We start from the raw sequence: 23,186 nt of genomic DNA on the forward strand, positions 1-23,186 counted from the left end.
TGACACTATAGCAAAAACTATTTATTTTTTTGTCTGTTTAAAAAAAAAAATTAAAAAACACTCATTGAGTACAGCAGATAAAATCTCCAAAGCAGCTTACATTTTTGGAGAACAAAGTTTCTGCATTTACGCCATACAATTCTATATTTAAAACCAACTGCCATATTTATAAATTATGTAAAACCTGATTAACGCAACCACAAAATGAAACACTGCTGAATATAAAATGCAGAGGGGGGAAAAAAAAAAAAAAAAAAAGATAACTTGAATCTCATGTTACCTTCTTTATTATTGTACACAATATACAAAATGGTCCTTTTTTGTGTTTTTAAATCATTCTTCAATTCTGTCTAACAGGGATTAAAAGGCGGTGCTAAATAAATAAAATTCTCTGCTGGATATGAAGTCAATAACTGATAAACAAACACCGATAAAATGAGTCTGAAGAAGAAGAAGGAAAAAAAAAAGACATTTTCAAGCATGAGACTACAGAATCTATAATCAGATGCTACGAAAGGTCATTTCTTACAGTAACGTCACTAAATATCAACATGTTTTTTTTTTTTTTTTTAATATATATTAACAACAATGAAGTTTGGCGGCGAAACATGTTCCCACGTGTTTCCTGCAGCTTCCGTAAAAGGTAATGAGTCCAGCAGACATCGCGTTGGGACGTGGGAGGCCATTTAATTATGAAACAAAAACGACAGGAATGGAGAGGCTCGCCAGAAAGTCAACAAAGCACAAATGGAGGTGTTGAATTCTTGCGGATAAAAGCCAAAATTTTCCGGGTCTGGGAAGCGTAAAAGGGGGGGAAAAATTTTTGGTTTGGTTTTTTAAATCGTGACAAGTCAGGCAAGTGTCGCCAATGCTGCACGTCTTACCTTGGCTGAGCGGCGCACATTATCTGTGCTTGTCAGAGGACTTATGGGTGTGAGTGTTAAGGCAAAAAAAAAAAGTCAAAGCCTTAAGTATTGAAGCAAAGAAACCACGGGGAAATTCCAAAGGTGTTGGCGGTAGCAGCAAAAAAAAAAAAAAAAAAAGTTTACGCAGGGCTTAAGGATATTGTTTTTTCTCCTCCTTTCCTCCGCTGCTATCCCTCTTCTCTTTCTTTTCAGACTTGTCTTTATCGCGCCGAGATTCCTGCGAGACAACAAACGTTTAATGCCATAGTACGCGCCTATATTTGTTCAGAATAAAAACAATGTAAAGACAATAAGGCACGGCATCAGTTTAAGCACAGGCCACCAGAGGGCAATGTAATAAAGGCAAGCAAACAAAAAGAAGAGTTTCACAACTATTTTATAAACCAATGGGAATCCCATATTTAGACCCTTGCGCTTATTTACAGTTACAGTTAAGCGGATGGCGCTAACGCTAAAGACTCCGTATCGTACAATGACAGCAAATTTGATTAGCAGTTTCTTATCATCCTTAATCAGCAATTGAGTTTAACGGCAGAGTGTTGCTATTGGTTGCTCTGTGACGTGACGGCAATAAAAACGGAGATGCCAGGACTCAAGCTAGCACCTCTGCTACTACAGCGATGAAGGCCAATTTCAAAATTAAAGTTTGCAAAACTATGTTAGCTCTTCTAAGGCATATGGCGGCCTTAGAACAGCTAACAGTTTTTTTTGTATGACACTTGGGATAACGGCAGTCAAATTTGACACACAAAGGTGAAGGTCGTATGTAAGACGCACAATAGACGAGGAAGCACAAGTGACCTTTTTTCCTCCGGTGGAAGTCCGTTCGGGTTTAACGGAGTCCCCTTTTTCCTTGCTGGAAGATTTGGATCTTTTGCTCTTCTCTCTCTCCATGGAGAGCGGAGAGTCGCAAGGACTTTCACACTGGCTGGTTTTTGAAGAGTCTGAGGAGAGAACATTTTATGATCAGTCGCTTGCCAGTGTGTCTGTGCTCTATTTCAGGGGCTGCTGCCTCAAAATTGACACAGATTACATCGATTGAATCAACCAAATAACGGAATTACAAATGCTATTCCTGTCAATACAAAACGTTAAGTTGATGCAAATGAGTACTTTTCAATGCAAAACCTTTGGTATGCTAACATTAACCAACAGGAAACACCTGTCCAAATGAAAATGCTAACAAACAACAAACTAACTAGATAACATGCTGAAGTTAAGAGCTAACATTAGCTAGCATGTTGTTGAATCAACAAACAGACTCATTGTTGGACACATTATCATAAATGACAACATCCTTCCACAGAAATTACAATTTACATTTACTTGAAGGGCAGATTTTAAAGAGAGACAGAACGTGTGTGTCACCGGCAGTGACCGCTCTCAAAATGAAGCCACGCTGTCCTTCTTCACTACAAAGTGTAATATCAACAGCAGCCAGAGGTGGCACCAAAGAAAAAAAAAATCAAGCCAAACAAAGCACAAATGAATGAACTGTTAAAGGATAACTAAATTAGTTCCAAAACATCATTATTTCGACTGCAGCCCGGTACCACTTGATCCAAGGACCGGCATTTGGGGACCTCTGCCCTGATTCACTTTCAAGAGCGAGCCAACAACTTACTAGTTCCGTTCTCATCCTTTCTGCGTTTTGGTTCAAGGCTGGTCTCGCGCTCGCCCATACCGAAGTCCTGGCGAGAGAAACCAGAAAAACGTTCATTGGCGAATGCGACGTCTTCCTTTTCAAACATCTTTGAGGATACTGACCCGCTTCCTCTCTTTGCGCTCCTTTTCGTCCTTCCTCTCTTTGCATCGGCCAAGTACGTTCTCAGGATCGTTCTTCTCCAGCTCCCGCTCTCTGCTTTTGGACCGCGATACTGAATTGTAGTTGATGTGGTGCTGCAATGACAATTAGACCCAGACAGAGGAAAACAAAAGGCAGGAATCTTAATACATACATCTTGAATATTGAGGTGTGTGAACACCGTCCACATGTTTTGAATAAAATTTAGTAAGAGTGTTTGGTAAAGTTCCAGGACGAGCGTGGTCATTTTCAAATTTCAGAGCTGGCAACTTATGAAAATCGTCTACGGTAATTGACAGTGTAATTCACAGTTTGCGGTGCTGCTATCACCGGTGTAAAACAAAAACAAACAAAACCGAAACAACTGAATCTTCACTGGTACTCATGATGTGGTTAAATTGGCCTTTGCGATCTTGGGAGAGGAGTGCAGAGGTAAAACAGTGTCACTTCAACAAAAGTACTACTCAATCCTCGACTCAGAAGTCTTAAACTGGAATGCACTCATTCACTATCAAAGAGACAGCTATCGAATGCCAAAAAGCAAGTCTTACCGGCAGTGAACAGGTTAACTCAAGCACAAAACCCATCTGAATCAAACCGAAGAACAATGACTTATCTAGTGTCTGATGATGATTAAATATCAGTACTTTTATCAGTTCACTTCTTTTTGTTTACATGAATGGGTGAAAGACTCACAATTGTGCATTTATGCAACACTTATTGCATTTTTTTCCAACCATGAACAAAACTTTATGCATACTATCTAATTATTTTGCTAGACAACTACAGCACATTCATGGCAACAATCTATAAAAAAAAAAAAAAAATTAAAGATGCAGCATTTAACTCAATCAATCCCAGAGACAAATTTGCAATCCAAAATTACTCATCCATCCATAGCCGCTTATCCTCACAAGGGTCACAGGCTTGCTGGTGCCTACCCCAGCTGGCTTCGCACACCCTGAACTGCTTGCCAGCCAATTGCAGGGCACACAGAGGCAAACAACCATTCATGCACCCAATCACACCTAAGGACAACTTAATATGTCCAACACACCTGCCACGCATCCTTTTTTGGAGTGTGACATGAAGCAAGAGTGCCCGGAGAAAACCCACGCAGGCTCGGGGAGAACATGCAAATTCCACACGGCAAGGCCAGAGCCAGCTGGATTTGAACTCGAACCCTTAACTGTGAGGCGGACATGCTGACCACTGCCCCTCCAATATTTCCTATTTTGTTTAAATGGAACGTTTAAAAATAGCTGGTACTAAAATAGGTAAGTGATCAATTATTTAGTATTTGGAATAGATGCATACCTAAAAATCGATAATCAAGTTATGTCTAACTTAACTAACTCATCTAGTAGCAGAGATTTTTAGACTCTCCAGTCAAAATTCTAACTAAAAACTACAAATAAGAACTGGTAATGTTTGGACTGAATGAGTACATTTATATTTTCTTCAATTCCATCAACCTATCCAGCGACTTGCACGATCTATATGATGCGAGAATAATGAACTAAAGTCTAACTTAATTGCCACTGAATTCAATTCCGGTGGTGGCGATTACTCTTTACATGCACAGGAATCAAGTTTATGGTCTTATTGAAACAATAAATAAGTGCCAGCTTGAAATCAGTGCCATTTTGTCTGACGGATTGTGATCTAAGACAAACGAGACGAGAGCGATGAGATTCGAACCTTGGACGTGGACTCCTTGGGATCGTTGCTATTGTCCTGTGGGGATGAATGGAGATGACAGATGAGCTGAGGGAGGGTGGGAGTTTTGGAGGACAGCAGTAGAGAGTCGGAAGATTGGATTTGGAAGACGTTTGGGGGAGGGCGGAGGGGGTGGGGGGGAAGGCTCGGCCGGCCGGACCAACGGCGTACTGCTCCCTTGACCTCTGACCTTCGGGGACTTAGGCTTTGACATGGTTATCACAGAGAGATAATTGGCTTAACATGTGGAATGTAAATACTGATTAGAAAACCCTGAGCATGTATTAAATCACAGCTAGTGTCATTAATGTAAACGTGTGTGAGCTGAGGCAGTGTAATATAAAAATCACATGTACTTATATTTATAAGAATACTGTACATTAAAAGTGCGAGGTGAAAATGTGTATGCGGAAAATAAATCGCTGAATCTCTGTGTGTGCCAGAAAAATCGGTCCGCTTGTGTGTGCGCACGTGCATGTGCATAAGACTACGTCCCTACTGAGATAACTGCGGCTGTCACTTACAGTTCAGGATATGACACAGGGAGCCTATTTCTCTGGCGGAAGGTTAAATATAGACCTATCACAAGCTCCCAGCAGATTGGGCAAAGCTCCAGATGTTCCCTCACGGCTGCAGCCTGTCTTTGTAGTCGAGGCAGGCTTACTTCCCACAGCATTTTTGGGCTGATTCAAGACCGTGACATTCATCATCTCTGTTGATATCAGCTGCCGGTGGCTCCACGGAACGCTCGTCAGGAGGTAGTGTGGCTGCTGACGCCAATGGCGGGAGTTGTCGAGGCAGCGACGCAGAGACTGACGGGACCAAATGACTTGAAACTTGCATACGGGGGAGGGGGGGGGGGGGGGGGATTGATCATTATGGCGATCGAAGAAAGGGGTGAGGCTGATGAATCAACCCCAGCAAAGAGGCACTCTGTCAGCAGAACAACATCCCGCTCCGCTGGAATTGGCAATGACGATGCGGGAGGAAGCAATATGCTTTCCTTGTAGTAAATCGAGAAATCTTCTCAGCTCGCCAAAAATGTTGGAAACGTTGCAAACTCTCGGTTTGGGTTGAAAAAAATTAAATGCCAAGCCATTATCCTCACAGGTTAAAAAAGTAAAAAAAAAAAATCCATGAGGAATATAGAAATGCACACAAAATGTGTTTTCTTGCCAAGGCACGCTGATCACTTCCAATATTATGAAAATAGATAAATATTTCACTATGAAAATACTTAATATTTACATTTTTTTTTCTCGCTTTGCTAGGTCCTTCAGGAGTTTTCTCCCAATTCTTGCAAAAAATATCACGGAGCCAAAGTCCACGGAATACTTTCCGGATGGATGGATGCCATGCAGCCTGCGTTTAGGGAAACTCTCCTTGGTGCTCTTCGGGGGGGCTGGAATGTGCAACGGCAGGGAACGCTCCGGCAGAGAGAGAAGTAATGGGCACAGCCTTCCTCAAGCCATACTAACCTTAACAGACGCCGAGTGGGATGGCGAAGAATGACTGTCGAGCTTTCGTCTTTTGTGATCTGAATGAAGGCAAGGGTTCGCTTAGGTTCTCGCTCGCGTGATTCTTTTGAAATGGTAGCCAAAGAGGTTCCTTACCCCTCTCAATCTCAGCTGACTCCGATCTGGGAACTGGTGACTTGCGGGAGGCGGCCACAGCGCTCCTGTCGCCTTTATCCTTGCTCTTCAACTCCTTGATGGCATCGCGCTCCCTGGAAGGCTCCATGGACTCCCCGTTGCCTGCTTTGGACTTGTCATCTCTGATCTTCTCCTCGGCCTTGACTTTGTCTCGGTCTGCCTTGGGTGTCTTCTCCTTACCCTCGCGAAGCGCTCGCTCATCCTTCCCTGCTCTCTCCTCTCTCAGCTTTTCTCTGCGGGCCTCCGCCTTTGTTTCAGGAGTGCTGGCGGGTGTCTTTTCCTTTTTCTCTTTTTTCTCCTTGCCACTCTTCTCTTTGTCGTCACGCTCTTTTATGGTTTTAGTGCTGGGAGGAGAAAGGCCATGTATTTATTAGAAGATTAAAAAAAATAGGGATACTTGTTTTTAAGGGTGCAGCTATGATGTAGTAAACATCCTACACAAAATTTAAATTGAATATTGAGTATAAGGATTAATAAAAAACCTTTTTATGATCAGAGATTTTATGATTTATGTTTCAGATTTGATTGTTTGCTTTACTAATGGAAAGTGGATGTTTTCAAATGTTTATTTTAATTCAACAGAAAGATCGTCAGTCTGTTTCAAAGAGGACTTCACAAATCTAAGAATATTTCCTGTCGACAGAGTGAAGTTTTGTGCATTTGGGCAATTTCAGGGTCTTAAAATAATTAAGGGATTAGCACAAATAATAATCGTTTAATTTGGTGATCAATTAGAGGTCGATTAATTGTAGCGCCTCTTACAGCTTGTGCAAAAAGGGGCATTTGTAAACCCAGCTTCCACTGTACACAGAATTGAGACAAGCACTTAAGAGTTGAAGGCTTAATCAATTTGAGAGGCGTGATGTCTTGGAGCACTCACCTGTTAAGAGCACCGTTCCCATTGCTGGTGGTTAATTTAGCTGCTGCACTGTTGGCTTTGTTTACTGGCTTTGTAGTTTGAGATTTGTCCTTCCCCCGATCTACAGACAAGAAAGCCAGAGTGTTTTTACCAAATTATTGGAGGCTATTAATATCACAAATGTGCTGCCAAGCACGGCTGTCATAAGAATAACGCCAAGCATGCAGTCACTCACCGCCATCTTCTGACAAGCCATCCTCTCCCCTCATGGCGGCTGTGGCAGGCTTGCCGCTGCTGCCGGGCCCATTCTGCTGACTGGCAGGAGTCACATTGCGTGCTGGTGGCTCTTTGTGGTGAAACTCATTCTCAGGGACCATGCGCACCTTCTGGCTTTTCAACCGACCTGAATAGCTGCAAGATGTACAGGGTTAATAAAGGGTTTCACATGGAAAATTTGGAAGACATAGAGCCTTTTGGCTGCCTTGCATTAAAAAAAAAATGAAGTGCCCCCTCTCATTAGACTAATTGGCATTTATAAGTATATATTACATTTGCTGTAAATACGCCGATGACCCATCTTGCATCCAGACAAGATTCGATACCCACATTTTTTTTTTAACCTACGCTGAGGCCAATAACTATTTGAATCAATCGGTGTGGAAAATACACCAGTTGATGGCTGAACCTCCATTAAGTTTCATTGCAAGTGAATATAGTGTTTCTGCAAGGCAAATTGTCATCACTCAGCAATCATCATCACCGGACTAAACCTCTCGTCATTCAATTTCAAAGCTCCACAGAGCGATGAACTGCACACAATGCTATGTTACCCCATGGCTAAGGCATAGAGATCTGGCCTCTTCTCCTTCTCCTTAACGCAGATCTTGTGAACCCGGTATTCCAGCGCTTGGCCCAGATTCAAAACCTTGGGGTAACAAGGCAGGATTTTGATGAGAACAATAAGGATGTTTCGGATGTGAGTGTAATCTCCCGTTTCCAGGCAGTGAACTGAAGCCTGGATGGAACAGACAAGCAGGTGTATAATTAGTGGATATTTTCACAACCGATTCTGATCAGCTAGTGATCTTGACAAGAGTAAAGGAAAGTGGCTTACCTTTGTCAGCATGTAATGCCATTTGTGCACCACATGTCTGAAGTTCTCGTAATCGAGTGGATTGGCTTGTTGGCCTCCATCGAATCCTGAGGCTCGCAAGATAGTCAGGAAGCCGGGGTAGTTGCCACATTCCTGGACCACACCGCAAGAGTTGAGATATGTTTTTGTCTACGTACATTGATGGACTATGTATATCTAAACAAGGTGCTTGGCACTATTGAACGTAGACCCATACCTTCTCATAAACAGCACGATCGCTATGCCAGCGAGTTACCGTCTCAAGCATGCAGCAAAGGAAGCGCCCATATCGGTGTGACTCGTTCTCTGTACAACTGGCCACGGTGTAAATTATGGCTGAGAATACCTGCAGAGCAAAACAACATATTGCGTAAACTTACAAATAAAATACAGAACTACGAAAATGGCACCAGTTAAGTATGGGTTGGCGTTGTTTTATGTGTGGATTAAAGGAAATGTATACATTACTAATGTTAAGACTTTCTTTGCTGACGACAGCCATTATATTCACAGTTTTACTAATAGGAGCCAAAGAAGATCCCTACAAAAACACTGTTGTAAACATTGGTCAATAACATCAGTGTAGTTGCATGTGCAAATAACTGTCTTACCCTGTCGTAGCACAGGAGAGTGCAGAAGTTGGGCGTCATCTGCTGGTGCACCAGTTCAACAAAGCGGGCACAGTAAACGGCGTCGATGGAGGAGAAGATGCAGCGCGGGAACAGGCAGAGCTGCAGGAACTTTGTGATAGTCTCATTTTTGGTAGATTCTGAAAAAAGATTTGTAAGGTTGTATTATTAACAAGGAATGGCAACACTGCATAGACTACATAGATATGCATGAAGGAATACTTACTGGTCATCAACCACTTGTCTTTCTCTAGTTTGAGGCGATGAAGCACCCTTTGGACGTGCTCCAGTTGCTTTTTCTCCTCCTCCTGCAGTTTTTCCTGCAGAGCAGTGCAGCGTTCCTTCTCTTTCTTTTTCTTATTCATAGGCTGCAGTCAAAGTAAAGCAGATTATTAGCAAAATACAAATACTTATTGTAAAAGTAAAGCTTCAAATATTGTTTTGTCGTCTAATTACTGCATTTATTTATGATAGAAATGTTGTCGGACTGTGGCTGTTACTCACTATTTCCGGATTCTCGTCAGTGGCCTTGATCTGGGCCTTGAGCTTGTTGATCTCACGCTCGTAGGCCGCGTGGGGCACGGCTAGATCATACATGGTGAGAGACCAAAAAGTGGCGTAGAACTGGGGGCGGAGGTCTTCCCAAACACGGGGCGGATGGAGCGACATCACAGCCTCATGCACTGGTGTCATGACTTGCTCACATGCTGCCACGTACTTTTGTACTTTCTGCTGCTGCCGGTTCCCTTTCTCGGTTTTCTTCAGCTCGTCGTACTTAGACTGAAAGGAGAGGAGGGTTCAGATCCTGTACTACTGCCTTGGGGCCAATGAATAGGAATACCCTCTTGTGCAAAATGTGCCCACTCACCGATATTTGATGGGCGAACATTGGCCGAGAAAGGAAGAAGGCGGCATCATGTGGCGTATGGAACTGGTTACAAAGGATGTCGATGGGGGGAACACGCTTAATGTAGTCCTCTGTGCTGAGGTTTGAAGCCAGGAATCCACCAAATTGCACTAGTGTGTCATGGCACTGCAGCAAACAAAACAAAGTGGAGAATAGCTATTTTCTGCATGTGCAATGCGATGCAATCCTGTGCCTGATGATTCATTCAGTGACAAGCTTATTCACGCAATATTTACTTACATTAGATATTTATTTAGCACAAGTGTTTTTTTTTTGTACCTCTGGGGAACAGTAATGGCACTTCAGGATGTATGTGATCTTTTAACAGGGTTTCTGCAGGTTATTGAATATAATTTAATGTTTTTTTCACAGCGTGACAAGAATTGTTGTTCTTTCCAAATTAAGACAAATTACCTGGACCATGAATTGACCTTTGCTTGTTATAGAGATTACTTTGCAAACATTGTATGCATTTATTTTAGGTTTTCCACAATGGACATGGCTGTTAGTTACACAAATTTCCAGAAAATGAGCATGAATTAAAAAAGATGATGTTACATATGTAGGACTGGAAAAAAAAACAGTCGACGAAGTCGGTTAGTCTGCTTTAGATACAGGCCAACAAAAAATATGCACCTCGACTCAAAAATTTGGGAGCTTTTTGAAATTTAAAAGAAATAAAAAAAATCATGACTTGGCTGAAAAAAAATACTTGGCAGGGACGTATCTTTGGAAAAATCAGAGAAACACTAAATGAGACTATGAAAAGTAACACATTGACAGAGAGGACATACCTGGTCATACAGATGGCCGACAAGTTTGAGATCTTTCTCTCCACTTTCGAGGAAAACTACACCATTTCTTTGCTGGACCATGAGTACACAGAGTGGCAGGGCCAGTTCATGATCAAGCAGAGCATCTTTGAGACGTTGTGATGACTTTTTGGTGTTCCTAATCTGACCAAAGTAGCCACCCTGTGGGCACCGTTTAGAGAGATTCACAACAACTATGACAAATACTAAGAAGCAGACTATAAACCAATTGACAAAATAGAGCAGACAAATTAGCGTGTACCTCAGCTTTGAGCTGTTCCCCTCCTGTCATTGCTTCAAGCTGCTCTGATGTCATTTCATCTGTGACCTCGATGCCGGCCATTTTCTGCACCACTTCCTTTAGGATCAGCAAGTCAAAACTACAAAAACCCAACATAAGAGATATACAATTTGAAAATGTATACACATATATATATATATATATATATATATATATATATATATATATATATATATATATATATATATATATATATATATATATATATATATATATATATATATATATATATATATATATATATATATATATATATATATATATATATATATATATATATATCAGCCAAAAAGACATGTATTTGTAATTCAAATAAATGAATAAAATGTCAGCAAATGTGTTAAGAGAAACTCATGGAACACATTTGCTGTAACATTTGGATAAGACCAGTATATGCAACCTAAAATGAAGGTCGCATTTCCATAAAACTGACCTTTTTCCTGCTTTTAGTTGATTGGTGACATACTGAAGGAGGCCAGCCAATTCAATTGGATATTTTCGGAACACAGCGCCACACAGACTTGCCAGGCCTTGTTTGACGTATGGAATATGTTAGATGCTTCAAAAGTTTCCGGTTAATTGATGCGTAGCGACAGTACGCAGTTTCACATTTACGACTTACTTTGTAGCCATGATGAGATTGTGGTGTCATCGTGCTTCATCTTCTCTTTCTCAGGGTTGGCTAGCGCTTCAATAATGCAATCTGAAAATTTGGGGTTAAGAGAAACAACGAAGCTTATCTGGCAATAACAGCCCTTGACATGCACACCACATCGTGCCAAGAGAACAGCACAGGATACAGGCCAAGACATCGTAGTTGAGTGATGTGAGGTATTTCAAAGAATCCACCACTGGACCAATGAGATTATCGTACCACTGGATCTGTGACAGCATCTAATATGAAAAAAACAAAACAGTCCATAAATACAAACATGTCAAAACATAGTCTTTTGATGATAAACTTGAATATTTCCCATTTCGCCAATCAAATTTGAAATCTGTCACTGTGATGAGACAATTAACAAAATAAAAAAATCAACTATATATACTTACGTAATCAAAAAGGATAGTGGGGTTGCTGTGGCTTAGTTTGCCAATCTGCCTTCCAGATTGTTTCACATTTTCTTTGGTCAAGCGCCTAGAGAAAGAAAAATCACATTAAACCACAAATTATAGCAAAGAACACATTCCTAAAACTATCACCACTAATATTTGCACAGTTTCATGGTTTATTTATACCATGCAGTCCACGATTGAATTGAAGCAAGTTGTTACAACTAAAAAAAGACATACCCAATTTAAAAAAAAAAAGTGTAATGCTCAATTCAAAAATGACTTACTTCATAATATATCTAGCCCCTTCGACAGTATGAGCTTTGACTTTTACTAGGAGGGGATGGCTGGAATACGTTTCATTCTTCCACTGTCCATACAGGCGGTACCTAGAGGAAAAATTAGCGGGTAGGTGATCAAAGTGACACTTCAAACAAAATACGGTGCAACAAATGTGTCCAGTCAATGTGTAAGCTATAAACATTCAGACGGGAAAAAGAGCATTGGCATTTCAAAGCTGTCGAAGAAGAGTAAATTGGCGTAGCAAACTTTGCTCTCATCCGCAGACATCTCGTATTCTAGTCACTTAATAAATATCAAAAGCTTTTGTTGTCAGTCTTGACAAGCTTTGAAGAAGGGGTGGTTTACTGATACCTCATTTGTGGAACCGATGTTCTGACTGTGTGTCTCACCTGTGATGGTAGGGAAAGAGCTTGAAGAATCCCCACAGCTCCTCGGACATGCACGCGTTACACTCCATCAGCGACAGGGATGGGAGTAGCACCTGGTCTGCAACGCTCAGAAAACAACTCAAGAGTGTTTCCTGGAACCAATAAACAGTAAACATAAGAGATAGTCGAAAAACGACTGAAGAACAAGACATTGCAATTAGAAACTAATGTTCGTACAAACCATTTTGTCTTTGTTATCCGAGCCCTCGGTGCACTGGTACTACGAAACAAATATAATGCAATGAGTGCCAATGTCAAGCACATGCTGGGATTTAGCAATGGAGATCCTACACCTCTTTCAAGTACCTCTTTCATGAATGCCTTGCCAAGACGCACAATCTTGGCAAAGAGGATGGGGTCGTGTGCAAGGTGAGGTCCCAGGTAACCGAGCATGCTGAACGTTTCCCTACGCAAGTCTTCAAAACTCTCAGCGGGCTTCGGGGCCCGTTTGTTCTTCAGCGGCTGCACGGCGCGCCCACGTGCACCTTTTGGGAGGCCAGCCCTGGGAGAAACAGGAAAATGTGACCATGTTGGCTACAATCTTGAAAAGAACTCCTGTGTACGTGATTTCTGTCTAAGAGACGTGCGTCACGTGAAACCTGACGGGAAGACATCATACCCTCGGTACAGAGGCTCCACAGTCAGGTGCAAAAGCTGACAGAGTGCCAGTGCAATGAATTTATGAGAAGTAGCATAGAAGGGAGGCATCTGGTCCATTATACTCTGTGCATGGTGCCAGTCGCCAATCCTGAGAAGTGCTTCCAGCAGACCGAGCTTCTGGTTATCAGGCGGCTATGGTTGGACAAAATTGGCAGGGTGCAAAGTTCACTTTGTATGTATTTTATATCAAAACTATAACCTGGGTAAAACAAAACGTGCAGCTGTAAAGAATAAATAAAATGGATGCAAAGAACCCAATACCTGCTCAATCTTCTCTTCCTCCTTTTCTTTCTCTTTTTCCTTGTCTTCACTTTTGTCTGAAGGCACCACAACCATGACAAGCTTGCGAGCAATCTGCTTGGCCTCTGAAATAACTTGCTTGTGTTCCTCAACAATGGCGCCATCTAGCGGTAAAAGCTGGAACGACAGTGGGGCAAAGAGACTGACAAGCGACCCATAAACGATGTTTAAATGAGAATATAATTATTTTGGTTAACTTGAAAATTTTGTATTACTATTATTGTATTACCAAGATAATTCCCTTACTAATAAAAAAATGGTAAACTTAGCAGAGCTATTGCAGTTGATTTTCCTTACATGTACATAGAGATCTTCCAATTCTATCAGGTTATGATGTAGTAAAGCAGCAGCGATGTGGTATAGTGATTTAGGGGTTTCCTCATTTGGTTCCTGGAAGCAAAACAATAGGACACTTACTTATTAAAAAAAATAGACAACAATTTACTACACTTCAGAATATATTTGTGGCTTCTCTAAGGTAAAATGACCAGGTTAAAATTGAAATATTTCTTGACAAAATAATTTTAAAATACTTGGGTTTCAGGTTACACAATACCAACCTGACATAATGACTCTTAATGTTCTTACCTGATAAAACTTAAATTTAAAGCCAAGGATGTGGCAGAGAGTCAACGCCTCGCACATGTAGGACTTAATGAGGGACAGGAAGAACTCATCTTGGTCTGATCGACTCTCATACACCTCCAAGATGATGTCCAAAACACGATTAGGGTCTAAATTGAAACATCCTGTTGGCATTGGAGAAGAAGAAGTTGCCATAAGAAACACAAGACGGTTTGAAAGGATGTATTTTACAAGTTCTTGTTCGACTAACATTCCAAACCAAACCTATAATGAGAAAGTGGTGTATACCTATGAGAGACTTGATGCTTTCCAGTACAATGTGGCTGGTGATGTTGCCAGATAGGTCTTGGCCAAGCTCTGTGATAAGTTTGGCGTAACCCTCATTTTCCTCCCTTAGCAAGTTGAACTTCTGTTGCTTGTAACTAAAAAGAGTCAGCAAACATTGATCTGAATGAACCGGGGAAAATATTTTTCAAAATTGCTCAAATATGTGCACCCTACTTACAATAGCTTGGTCTTGATTTTCACAATCTTTTGATTGAACTGATGGGCTTGTTTTATAAGTCCAAGAGATTCAAGGGTTTCCGGATCCAGACGCTCTTTCAAAATGGCTTCCGGAACAAAAATCTGAAAAATTACAAGTATGAAAATATTTGGTATGAACCGGGGCAATAATGTGATAAATAAAAAAAGCAGCAAATTCTTACTGGCAGGCAATTTAATTAAAGTATAATGTATTAACAAGGGAAATTACATTCTATGAAAGAGACACATTCTACCAATATCGCCACAATCAAATTTTGTTCCATACTTTTTTTTTTGCCTTTTACAGTACCTTCAATTGAATTAACAAATTTAAACAGCCTGTGACATTGTAAATCACCCCCTACAGGGGAAGTCGGCATTACATTTATAAAACAAAATGTTCACGTAAACAGCAATATATCAATTTTATATATATATAAAAAAAACATCTTACCAAACATGCTCCCACTAACTGGATGTAATGGTCACGCTTGTTTTTTTCCTCTAGTGCAACAGTCTCTAAATCTGTGACAGAAAAAATACAAAATGCTTCAATTCAGATCTTAAGACATTTTTAGAATTAATATTGAAGTCGAACGTTACCTAGAACACTAAAGACATCAGCTAAAATTGATGGCATGTCATCTCGGAGTTCCTATGAGCAAAACAAACCAACAAAAAAAATGACCAGGAAAACTCCACATCCAGTGAAGGTGACATTAGATGTTGCTATAGTTTATATCACACCAACATTGGAACCCCCCCACAAAAAAACAAAACACACACACCATCATCTCTCCAAGGACGCTGGCGACGAGGTCCAACTTGAGGTTGCCCTGTACAACTTGCCAGCAGAGCTCATATAAGGCCGCTTGGACATCTGAGTAATTTAACACACATGACAGTTTCTCTGAAGGTTATGTTGCATTGCCCAAGAAAGCAAAACTTTTTGGATTTTGGATATGCACGGGTCCCGTGGCTACATTATATTTTGGTACCATTAACTGAAATAAACACAGAGCACACTGACAAATAATGAGCTCATCCCAGGTATCCCAAAGCAAGAAAACTCAATGGAAATTTACCTTGAATCTGACATCCATTATCTATTTTCTCTGTTAGTCCTTTGCAGAGTTGTACGCTAGGGGGAAATGAAAAAAAAATGATCAGTAGACACATTTGTGGCACACACAAAGTTTTCTCTTCACACGTTTGACGTATTCATACAATTACACACAAAAAAATTTGTGTGATCCTTGTGATTTTCAAGTGTGACATATACTTTGAAATACACACAAACACATTATGGAAGTTATGGAGTTATGGAATCAAACGATGTGTACAAGATATGTGTGGTGCTGTTTTAGATCATGACAAAATTGTGAAACCTTTACAAATATGAATGCATCCAAACATAACGCCCAACAGACAGAACCACCCAACTTTGAAAACCAAGGAGCCGAAGAAGAACTACTTTTACCATTTACATAGAGAAAATACCCCAGTAAATTTAACGATTTTACCCTACACAAAAGTTCTACAATATATACTTTATGTAAACTATGAAGCTTATTCTGCTTGTATGGGAAACTACAGAAATCATATAAAATGTGGACTGGACATCTGTTCTGGAGGGAGTTTCAAGAGTCTCTCTAAGGTTGTCATGGTTACAAAATCCACATTCAGCATTTGCATGAGACACACGCACTCCAACACGAGAGTTACAAGAAATACAATCATGCATCATTTATGTATTTTGATAGAAGCAGAAGTATGAAACGCAGTTGAAAGGTTAATAATGCATGTTTTTTTTCTAACATGTGCAATTAGCATGTAGATTGAAGGTAGAGAAATCATAGTGGAAGTGACAAAACTGACAGCATGTGGAGCAGTTTTCTAACCAAATGCTATGTGTATCAGTAACAAAAAAAGGATTAGATGTTTAGCATTGATTACAATGATCAAAAATTTGGGCCAATAATTTTAAGAGACCTAAAACGACCTGCAAAATTGTGATTGAATGTGGTACAAAAGTACAGCTCACTTGATTCGCGTATGTATTTCTTTTTTTTATTCGCAGAATTAAACGGTGCTTGTAAATGTGGTAATTATATTTGAAATATTTGCACGGACGAATTTACTTACAATATGATTATTGAGGGCATCTGCTGATTATCGTTTTGATAATCTAGCAGACGTTAGAATGCGTTACATGAGTTAGTTCAAGTGGATTTATCTCGATTCGAGGTATCGCAAGGAATCGAGATTGAGCAACAACTAGCATAATCGCTAATTAGCTAGCATTGTGCTAAGATTCGTCGTTCCCTCCATTGGGTTATAGACGGTTAATACAATTTTTATTACACAGCAATTGTCAAGATGTACATTTGATTTTTAGGTGTTGTTACTATATTAAAAGTTGGCATCGTCGAGATGTCCTAAAGTACCATAATTTGTTTTTAAATTTCTTAAATGTGATCGAGGGCTGCACTGATCGTAGTTAGCCTAGCTTTGCTAGACATCGTGTTTACAATTGCACGAGCTTTAACAAACTCGTACATATTTTGCGAACATCTTCCGAGATAAATCAGCATTTCCATCCGATGGGGAAAAAATAGGCCCGGTTACACCGCATATTTGACATTCGCAAAATGCACAAATTATTGAAGCGCGGCCGCTAAAGTGTATGCTAGCTAGATAGCATTAGCTGCACTCGAACAAAATGTCCAGGCAGCTAATAGCACACCAATTTTTTTTTTTTTTTGGTGGTTACATAAATGCCTGCAGTACGGGTGTATTCATTTTGTTTTAACTTGTGTTAAAGTTGGACCACTCACAATTCGTTTTTTCCCGATTTCTCCCAATTTTTGACCCATTCGCCTGGAAGGATAAGTGTCGCCATCTTCCATCCACGGCGGCCGGATGTCTTCGTCGGCAGGGTCAAATGTGCTTAGCTGCGGTGAGCTAGCACGACTAGCACGCGGATGCTACTGCGGCTAGCACACAGATGCATGCCGGGACGTGAAAGGCGGAGCGCCTCTCTCACAAAGCCTCCAGCCGAATGCTACAAAGACGTATATCAACTTAACGTAAACACGTAGATAACGTGCGCTAATTTAGCAATGCGGTTAATTGAAACACGAAACTTTTTAAATGCAATCAAAATGCAAACAATGTTAGAACATATCAAAGAATATTAGGGACAACGAATCCAAAAGAATAAACGTAAAAAGGTAGAGACAAAATAATAATAATAATAATAATAATAATAATAATAGTAATAATAATAAAATATGTTAGAGGTACAATAATGTCTCTAAATACGTTTAATTTATCACAAATCTCTTTTTTTTTGTTGTCCAAATATGTAATTGAAAGAATGTATTGTTTAAACTCGTAATAAAACACATTAACATATGGTTTTCGTCCAGTAAATTTGAAGCAATTATTCTGGTATGTTGACAAAAAACGTGAATAAAATTCATCAGTAAATATAATCACAAAAGTCTACATATAGACAATTTGAAGTCCTAAATAAACCTAACTTCCACGTAAACTGTTTCATATTCTCCATTAATACTCCATTACTCTTTGTTTTTAAAAGGAGAAACACACCTATCTCAATACAAATGGAAGTCAAATGCATTTTCCCCCAAATCTTGCTCTAACAGACAGACAGCTATCATATCTGTCCAAGTAGCAATTTTACATGGCTTAGCCAGATTATTTGCTTTTTTTTAATTAACTGAAGATATAGAACAATACATCAAACAACCCAGTCACACAATTAATTTCATTCTTCATCCAAAATTGGATTTTATTGAAAAAAAAAAGGGTCTAGATGAAACCACTGACAGTTTTGTTTGTTCTATTATTCATGTAAAGTTTTTTAAAGCGAGATGGATGTGAAACTACATATTAATTCCGATTAATTATATGATCTATGTCATCTCTTCTGTTACATTGAAAATAAATGTATACAGCGTAATGTTTTTCGGCATATAGGTGTGGAAGGTAAAACAGTGCCATGCAAGGCCATTAAGGTCACAAATGAAATGAAAAAGAAAGGTTCTGATGGGACCAAATTAACTGCCGTTTTTGTCTTCATTTACAGGAATTCATCAAAGAAACCATATACTGTCTCTTCTGGTGTCTCTTCGGCTTGCAATCCTTGGCAAAACGGAGGCAAAACAAGAAGCTCTGGGTCCTTGAGATCCAGTTCAACATTCATGTTGCTGGGGGAGAGAAAATGGGTAAGAAGTCAAAATTCACTCGACGCTAAATATGCTTTTAAACATGTAGCCATACCTGAAGAAGAACATGGAGGATTCTGTCACGTAGATTGTACTAAGAGGTAAACACCCCATGGTTGTGCACATTATGCTTTGCCCTTAATGAAAAAAACAAAAACAAAAAAAAAACAGTTATAAACTGCATTGGAGCTGTATTGAACAAGCAAAGCTAAAGTGTGAGGTTTTTTTTTTTAAACACTGTCTTGCTCCCAAAATAAAAATGCATTAAATCAGTTGTTATGGATTTTTGACCTACCAAATGCCCTAATAAAATTATCTCAATTATTCCACTTTAGAAACTTTGGTTGGAGGAAAACATGAAAAAAAAAACTTTGTATTGTAACTTTGTATTGATCGATCTGATATCACTTAAAATATGTGAAGCAATGAAAGTAAAAACAAAAACAAAAGAACAATCACTTGTCTATTGAGGTTCATTCATGGTCTTGAGGATTCATAGTGTGCATTTTAATTTTTTTGCTTTAAATTATCCCATTTCTCAAAAAAAAACAAAAAAAAAAAAAAACAATAAAATCACTGATTTTATAAATTATTGACCTTCCAAAGGTCTCAATATCATCCTCTCAATTATTCCACCTGGAAACATTTTGGGGGACAATAATACATATTTTGTGTTTATGCCTTGAAATAAAGTAGTGGTTTTTGGTGGCATAACAGTTTAAATGAATAAATAAATAAATGACCATTTTCATATCTATTAGACAGGAAGTTATTGAGTGGATGTGTTTTATTAAAAGGGACCATTTATGGACCTTAAGAGTTGTAACGTTCACCAAATATGAATGTGCCTCAAGGATTCCAATCGTAAATAAAAATTATGTTCATAGATTATGATGTCTTCACACCCTACAAACATTGTTATTTACTTTATTTGTGTTATACTGTCTACCTTTTGAGCCCGGTGTTGGTGTTGTCCATATTTTAAATTTCAGGCCTTCTCCTTCAATGTTGGTGCTTCCAGAGGTCATTGAGGTCATGAAGGTGGCATCACTGGGCAGCGCGAATGGGTTCTTTCGTGTTTGCAATGACTTTTTCTCACAGCTCTGGTTTTTGCTGTCAATCTTATAGAGTACCCCCTGGTACACACGGGAGTGGTACAGAACGTCAAGAAAATGAAGTAAAATGTTGTCATCAAGCCAGAAGGAAAAGTCATTACCTCCTCAAAGAACACTAAGAGATCCAGGTCCAAGGTGACGTTCAAGGGAAGGCTTGAGTTGGATTGGAAGCGGAGTTTCTTATTCATGGAGTCGTATGTGAACACTCCGACTGCTCTCGTTTCAGCCCTCATTCCCATCTGGTCTCGTTCAAAAGCACACGTTGAGTGAAAAATTTGTGCGTTCAAAACCACGATTTAGCAATTGAAAGTCAACACAGTTATATCAGGGTAACATGAAAATAAAACCAGCTAAGGAGATTACCCCTAAGCTATAAATACCATAACGTTTAATATCCCCCGTTTCAGAAATGCAGGCAACAGGAATGCAATTAAAATCATGTCCACTGGATGGCATTATCATGCGTTACATGACATTCAATCGGTCATATATAATTACCTGCCCTACAACTAAAAAAGACGGTTTTCATTAACATTTGTCCAACTTCATTTGTCACATACACTACAAGTAAAAAAAAGTATTGCTGAGGTTGAATTTACTAAAAAACGTCTTTAATTAGGAAATTATAAAACTTCTATCTTGCATTTCCTGGCCAACAGCTACTCAGAAAGAAAGAATCAAATTTGCTCTGCATTCCCAGAATCCTCGTACTAGCAAGAAAACTAAAACCAGGACTGACAAAGGGAGCTAACTACGGGCGTCAGTGCTGACCAAGTGCCCGCCCCTGCATTTTTATGTGAGAAATGAAAGATTACCACTCACCACCGAAAGTAATCCTGTCATATTGGGTGAACCTGGAAAAAAAAAAAAAAAATGTTGACTTTTCAGTTTCAAAGTGATTTGTATTAGGAATGGAAATATGTGGAGTGAAATTCTTACGACAAGGCTGGTGGTAGTCTGCATGGGCAGTGGCGGTCCAGCACATGAAGACAAAGAGCAGAACAGCTGAATACATTTTTTTCCCCACTGCAAAAGGAGACGAAGTAAGATAGGATGGCAGAAAATAAGGCAAGTCTATCTGCTCTTCCTGCGCCGCTCCAGCAGCTTTTAAAGGAACGCACCATCGTCCGAGATGACGTCAAACGGCCAGCTTTCAAAACAACTTCCCTGCTTTGTCCCTGCAGGTGCTGGCCTTTAAAAAAAAAAAAGAAAAAGATTTGTTACATTTCTTTTCTTTGCTTGATTTATCCAATTGTTCCTTTGGTGTTTTATTATCTGCGTCTTACTTGCATAATTTGGATAGCCTGAATTTTGGTCACAGTAGGCTCAGAATTTTGATTGTCTGATAAGAAATATTGCTCATTTGTTATTGCATTGTTGCTGTCCATGAAAAATGTCTTTCTCACTTAAATTAGGCACCTAAATTGCAATTTGTAAATTTTCACAAAATCAACAGGGATGGCTAAGAGCCCCAATTTATTCATATTAACTGCATATTAAATTTCATATATATATATATATATATATATATATATATATATATATATATATATATATATATACCCACAATGGTCTCTCGTTTATTGCAGGGCTTACGTTCTAAAAAGCAATAACATTTTCTCAACTTTGTCTCTCATTTAAACACTCCCAAATTGCAAACCTTTTGTAGATTGGACACAAGAAATTAATAATAGCAATACAGTAGTTAATAATAGAAACTCATGTGAATTTTGCAGATAGTCAATCTTTTGACCATAATTCAACATTTGAATTAACATATTTTGCTGTCTGGGAATACACATACGCTGTAAAAAAAAAAAAAAAAAGAAGGGGGTCAGCCATTTTGCCACTAACTGTCGTCTGAAAATGACATCACAGTTCCCCAAAGCAATATTAATAAAGTATCCCTTTAAAGGGGAAATGAAGTCAAATATTTTCTTTTCGTTAACATATTTTATGCGATCCAAGTCTAAACACTGTATTCTGAATAATATTATGTTTGTGGAATGTAAATTAGGCAGCAGAATCCACCTGATATCATACAGGTTAGAAGTCACCTATTTCATCACTAGTTGACCAATCAAAATGGCCACCCTTTGAAATGGATACACACAGATGGATTTTGCTCCTTAAATCATATTCCACTAATGAGTTATGTGTACACCCAAATTCACCAGTGACCGACAACACTAATAAGGAAAAACTGAATAAAAAATTGATTTCTAGATAGTATGCAGCGTTTAAATTTAAGGGTTAATCGATAAAGGGAACTCTGGCAAGAAAAATCAGAGCCAATTCCAGCCCACCAACAGCACAAGTTCGGTCAAGAATGTTTTGTTGTCCAAAGTTTGGGTAGTAGTCATTTATTATTCCGGAATGTGTTTTTGTCCAAAGTTAGTGCAGCTGTCGTTTGTTATTCTGCTCAACATTGTGTCCCTGTGTTACCTTGTCCCTGCCAACAAACCAGCGCGCTTTTTTTTCTGACATTGACAACAGCAATGACTGCGTACGTCGTCTGCATCTTAATGAATGCATGAAAATAATGATTTGGACTGCGCCTTTTTTCGATTTATAGATGGGAGGTTAGAAAATGATTGACATGAGAAATTGTGAGCGGCATACTAACTCTGCCTGATGATAAATTTACCTGAAAACATTGGACAGTGAGCACTTTTTTTTTTTACAACTTGAGCTACCTACTCGATATTGGTAGCTTCAGATTTAATCATATTCGTTCTTAAAGTTGTCATATTATATATATATATATATATATATATATATATATATATATATATATATATATATATATATATATATATATAAATATGTAAGACTTTAAGGATTTTAGTTGAAAGTTTTGGTTGATGAGCCACTTCACTCAATTATAGAGGAAACAAGGAGATATTAAATACAGGTTTAAAAAAAGGAAAAAAGTGGAACTAAAAAAAACAGTCAATGCATGCCCTATTGTTGAAATCATTTTTGTGTTTTTAACTAACTCAGTCCCACTAAAATTTCTGTACATTTTTTCAAGGGTCAAGATATTCAATCCCAGGTACTTCATATTTAAAGGAGGGTAAAAAAAATCACTGGCATTAATTGAATTCATGACTAAAATAATCAACTGTTTTAGTCACTAATTAATTTACTACTAGCCATTTTTAGATCCTCTTTGCCCAAAATTAAAAAAAAACCTACTTTAGGCAATTAAGTACCATAATAA

General features: G+C 39.0%; 2 protein-coding genes across 4 annotated transcripts; both read right to left on the bottom strand.

The window, feature by feature from the left end:
- thoc2 (THO complex 2) lies at positions 1-17,580 on the bottom strand. 3 transcript variants are annotated; one of them, XM_088440357.1, is made up of 39 exons: positions 17,433-17,580; positions 15,681-15,736; positions 15,384-15,475; positions 15,199-15,250; positions 15,050-15,120; positions 14,576-14,697; positions 14,359-14,492; positions 14,074-14,234; positions 13,783-13,875; positions 13,447-13,602; positions 13,145-13,317; positions 12,832-13,027; positions 12,707-12,745; positions 12,487-12,617; positions 12,082-12,183; positions 11,795-11,879; positions 11,542-11,635; positions 11,364-11,444; positions 11,175-11,271; positions 10,703-10,820; positions 10,423-10,602; positions 9,590-9,754; positions 9,226-9,501; positions 8,948-9,089; positions 8,704-8,861; positions 8,310-8,438; positions 8,075-8,206; positions 7,791-7,975; positions 7,196-7,371; positions 6,982-7,081; positions 6,063-6,445; positions 5,928-5,986; positions 4,432-4,467; positions 2,694-2,825; positions 2,551-2,617; positions 1,728-1,870; positions 1,067-1,143; positions 885-931; positions 1-793 (listed from the first exon to the last, which is right to left on the bottom strand). In XM_088440357.1, exons 1-38 carry the CDS (start codon positions 17,495-17,497, stop codon positions 904-906), a joined length of 4,686 nt encoding a protein of 1,561 aa, XP_088296483.1. In that variant the 5' UTR covers positions 17,498-17,580; the 3' UTR covers positions 1-793; positions 885-903. The 3 variants fall into 3 exon arrangements, with proteins under 3 accessions (XP_088296483.1, XP_088296482.1, XP_088296481.1); XM_088440356.1 differs by having other exon boundaries at positions 885-925; positions 4,432-4,497; XM_088440355.1 differs by having other exon boundaries at positions 4,432-4,497.
- Positions 17,581-18,386: 806 nt separating this feature from the next.
- On the bottom strand, positions 18,387-21,060 carry epd (ependymin). The gene is made up of 6 exons (XM_088440400.1): positions 20,903-21,060; positions 20,786-20,817; positions 20,065-20,202; positions 19,798-19,984; positions 18,904-18,985; positions 18,387-18,830 (listed from the first exon to the last, which is right to left on the bottom strand). The coding sequence occupies exons 1-6, from the start codon at positions 20,976-20,978 to the stop codon at positions 18,704-18,706; spliced, it is 642 nt and encodes a 213-aa protein (XP_088296526.1). The 5' UTR covers positions 20,979-21,060; the 3' UTR covers positions 18,387-18,703.
- Positions 21,061-23,186: the final 2,126 nt, after the last annotated feature.

The sequence above is a fragment of the Hippichthys cyanospilos genome, chromosome 18 (assembly GCF_059441005.1).
Source record: "Hippichthys cyanospilos isolate Australia breed blue-spotted pipefish chromosome 18, RoL_Hcya_1.0, whole genome shotgun sequence".
Lineage (NCBI taxonomy): Eukaryota > Metazoa > Chordata > Actinopteri > Syngnathiformes > Syngnathidae > Hippichthys > Hippichthys cyanospilos.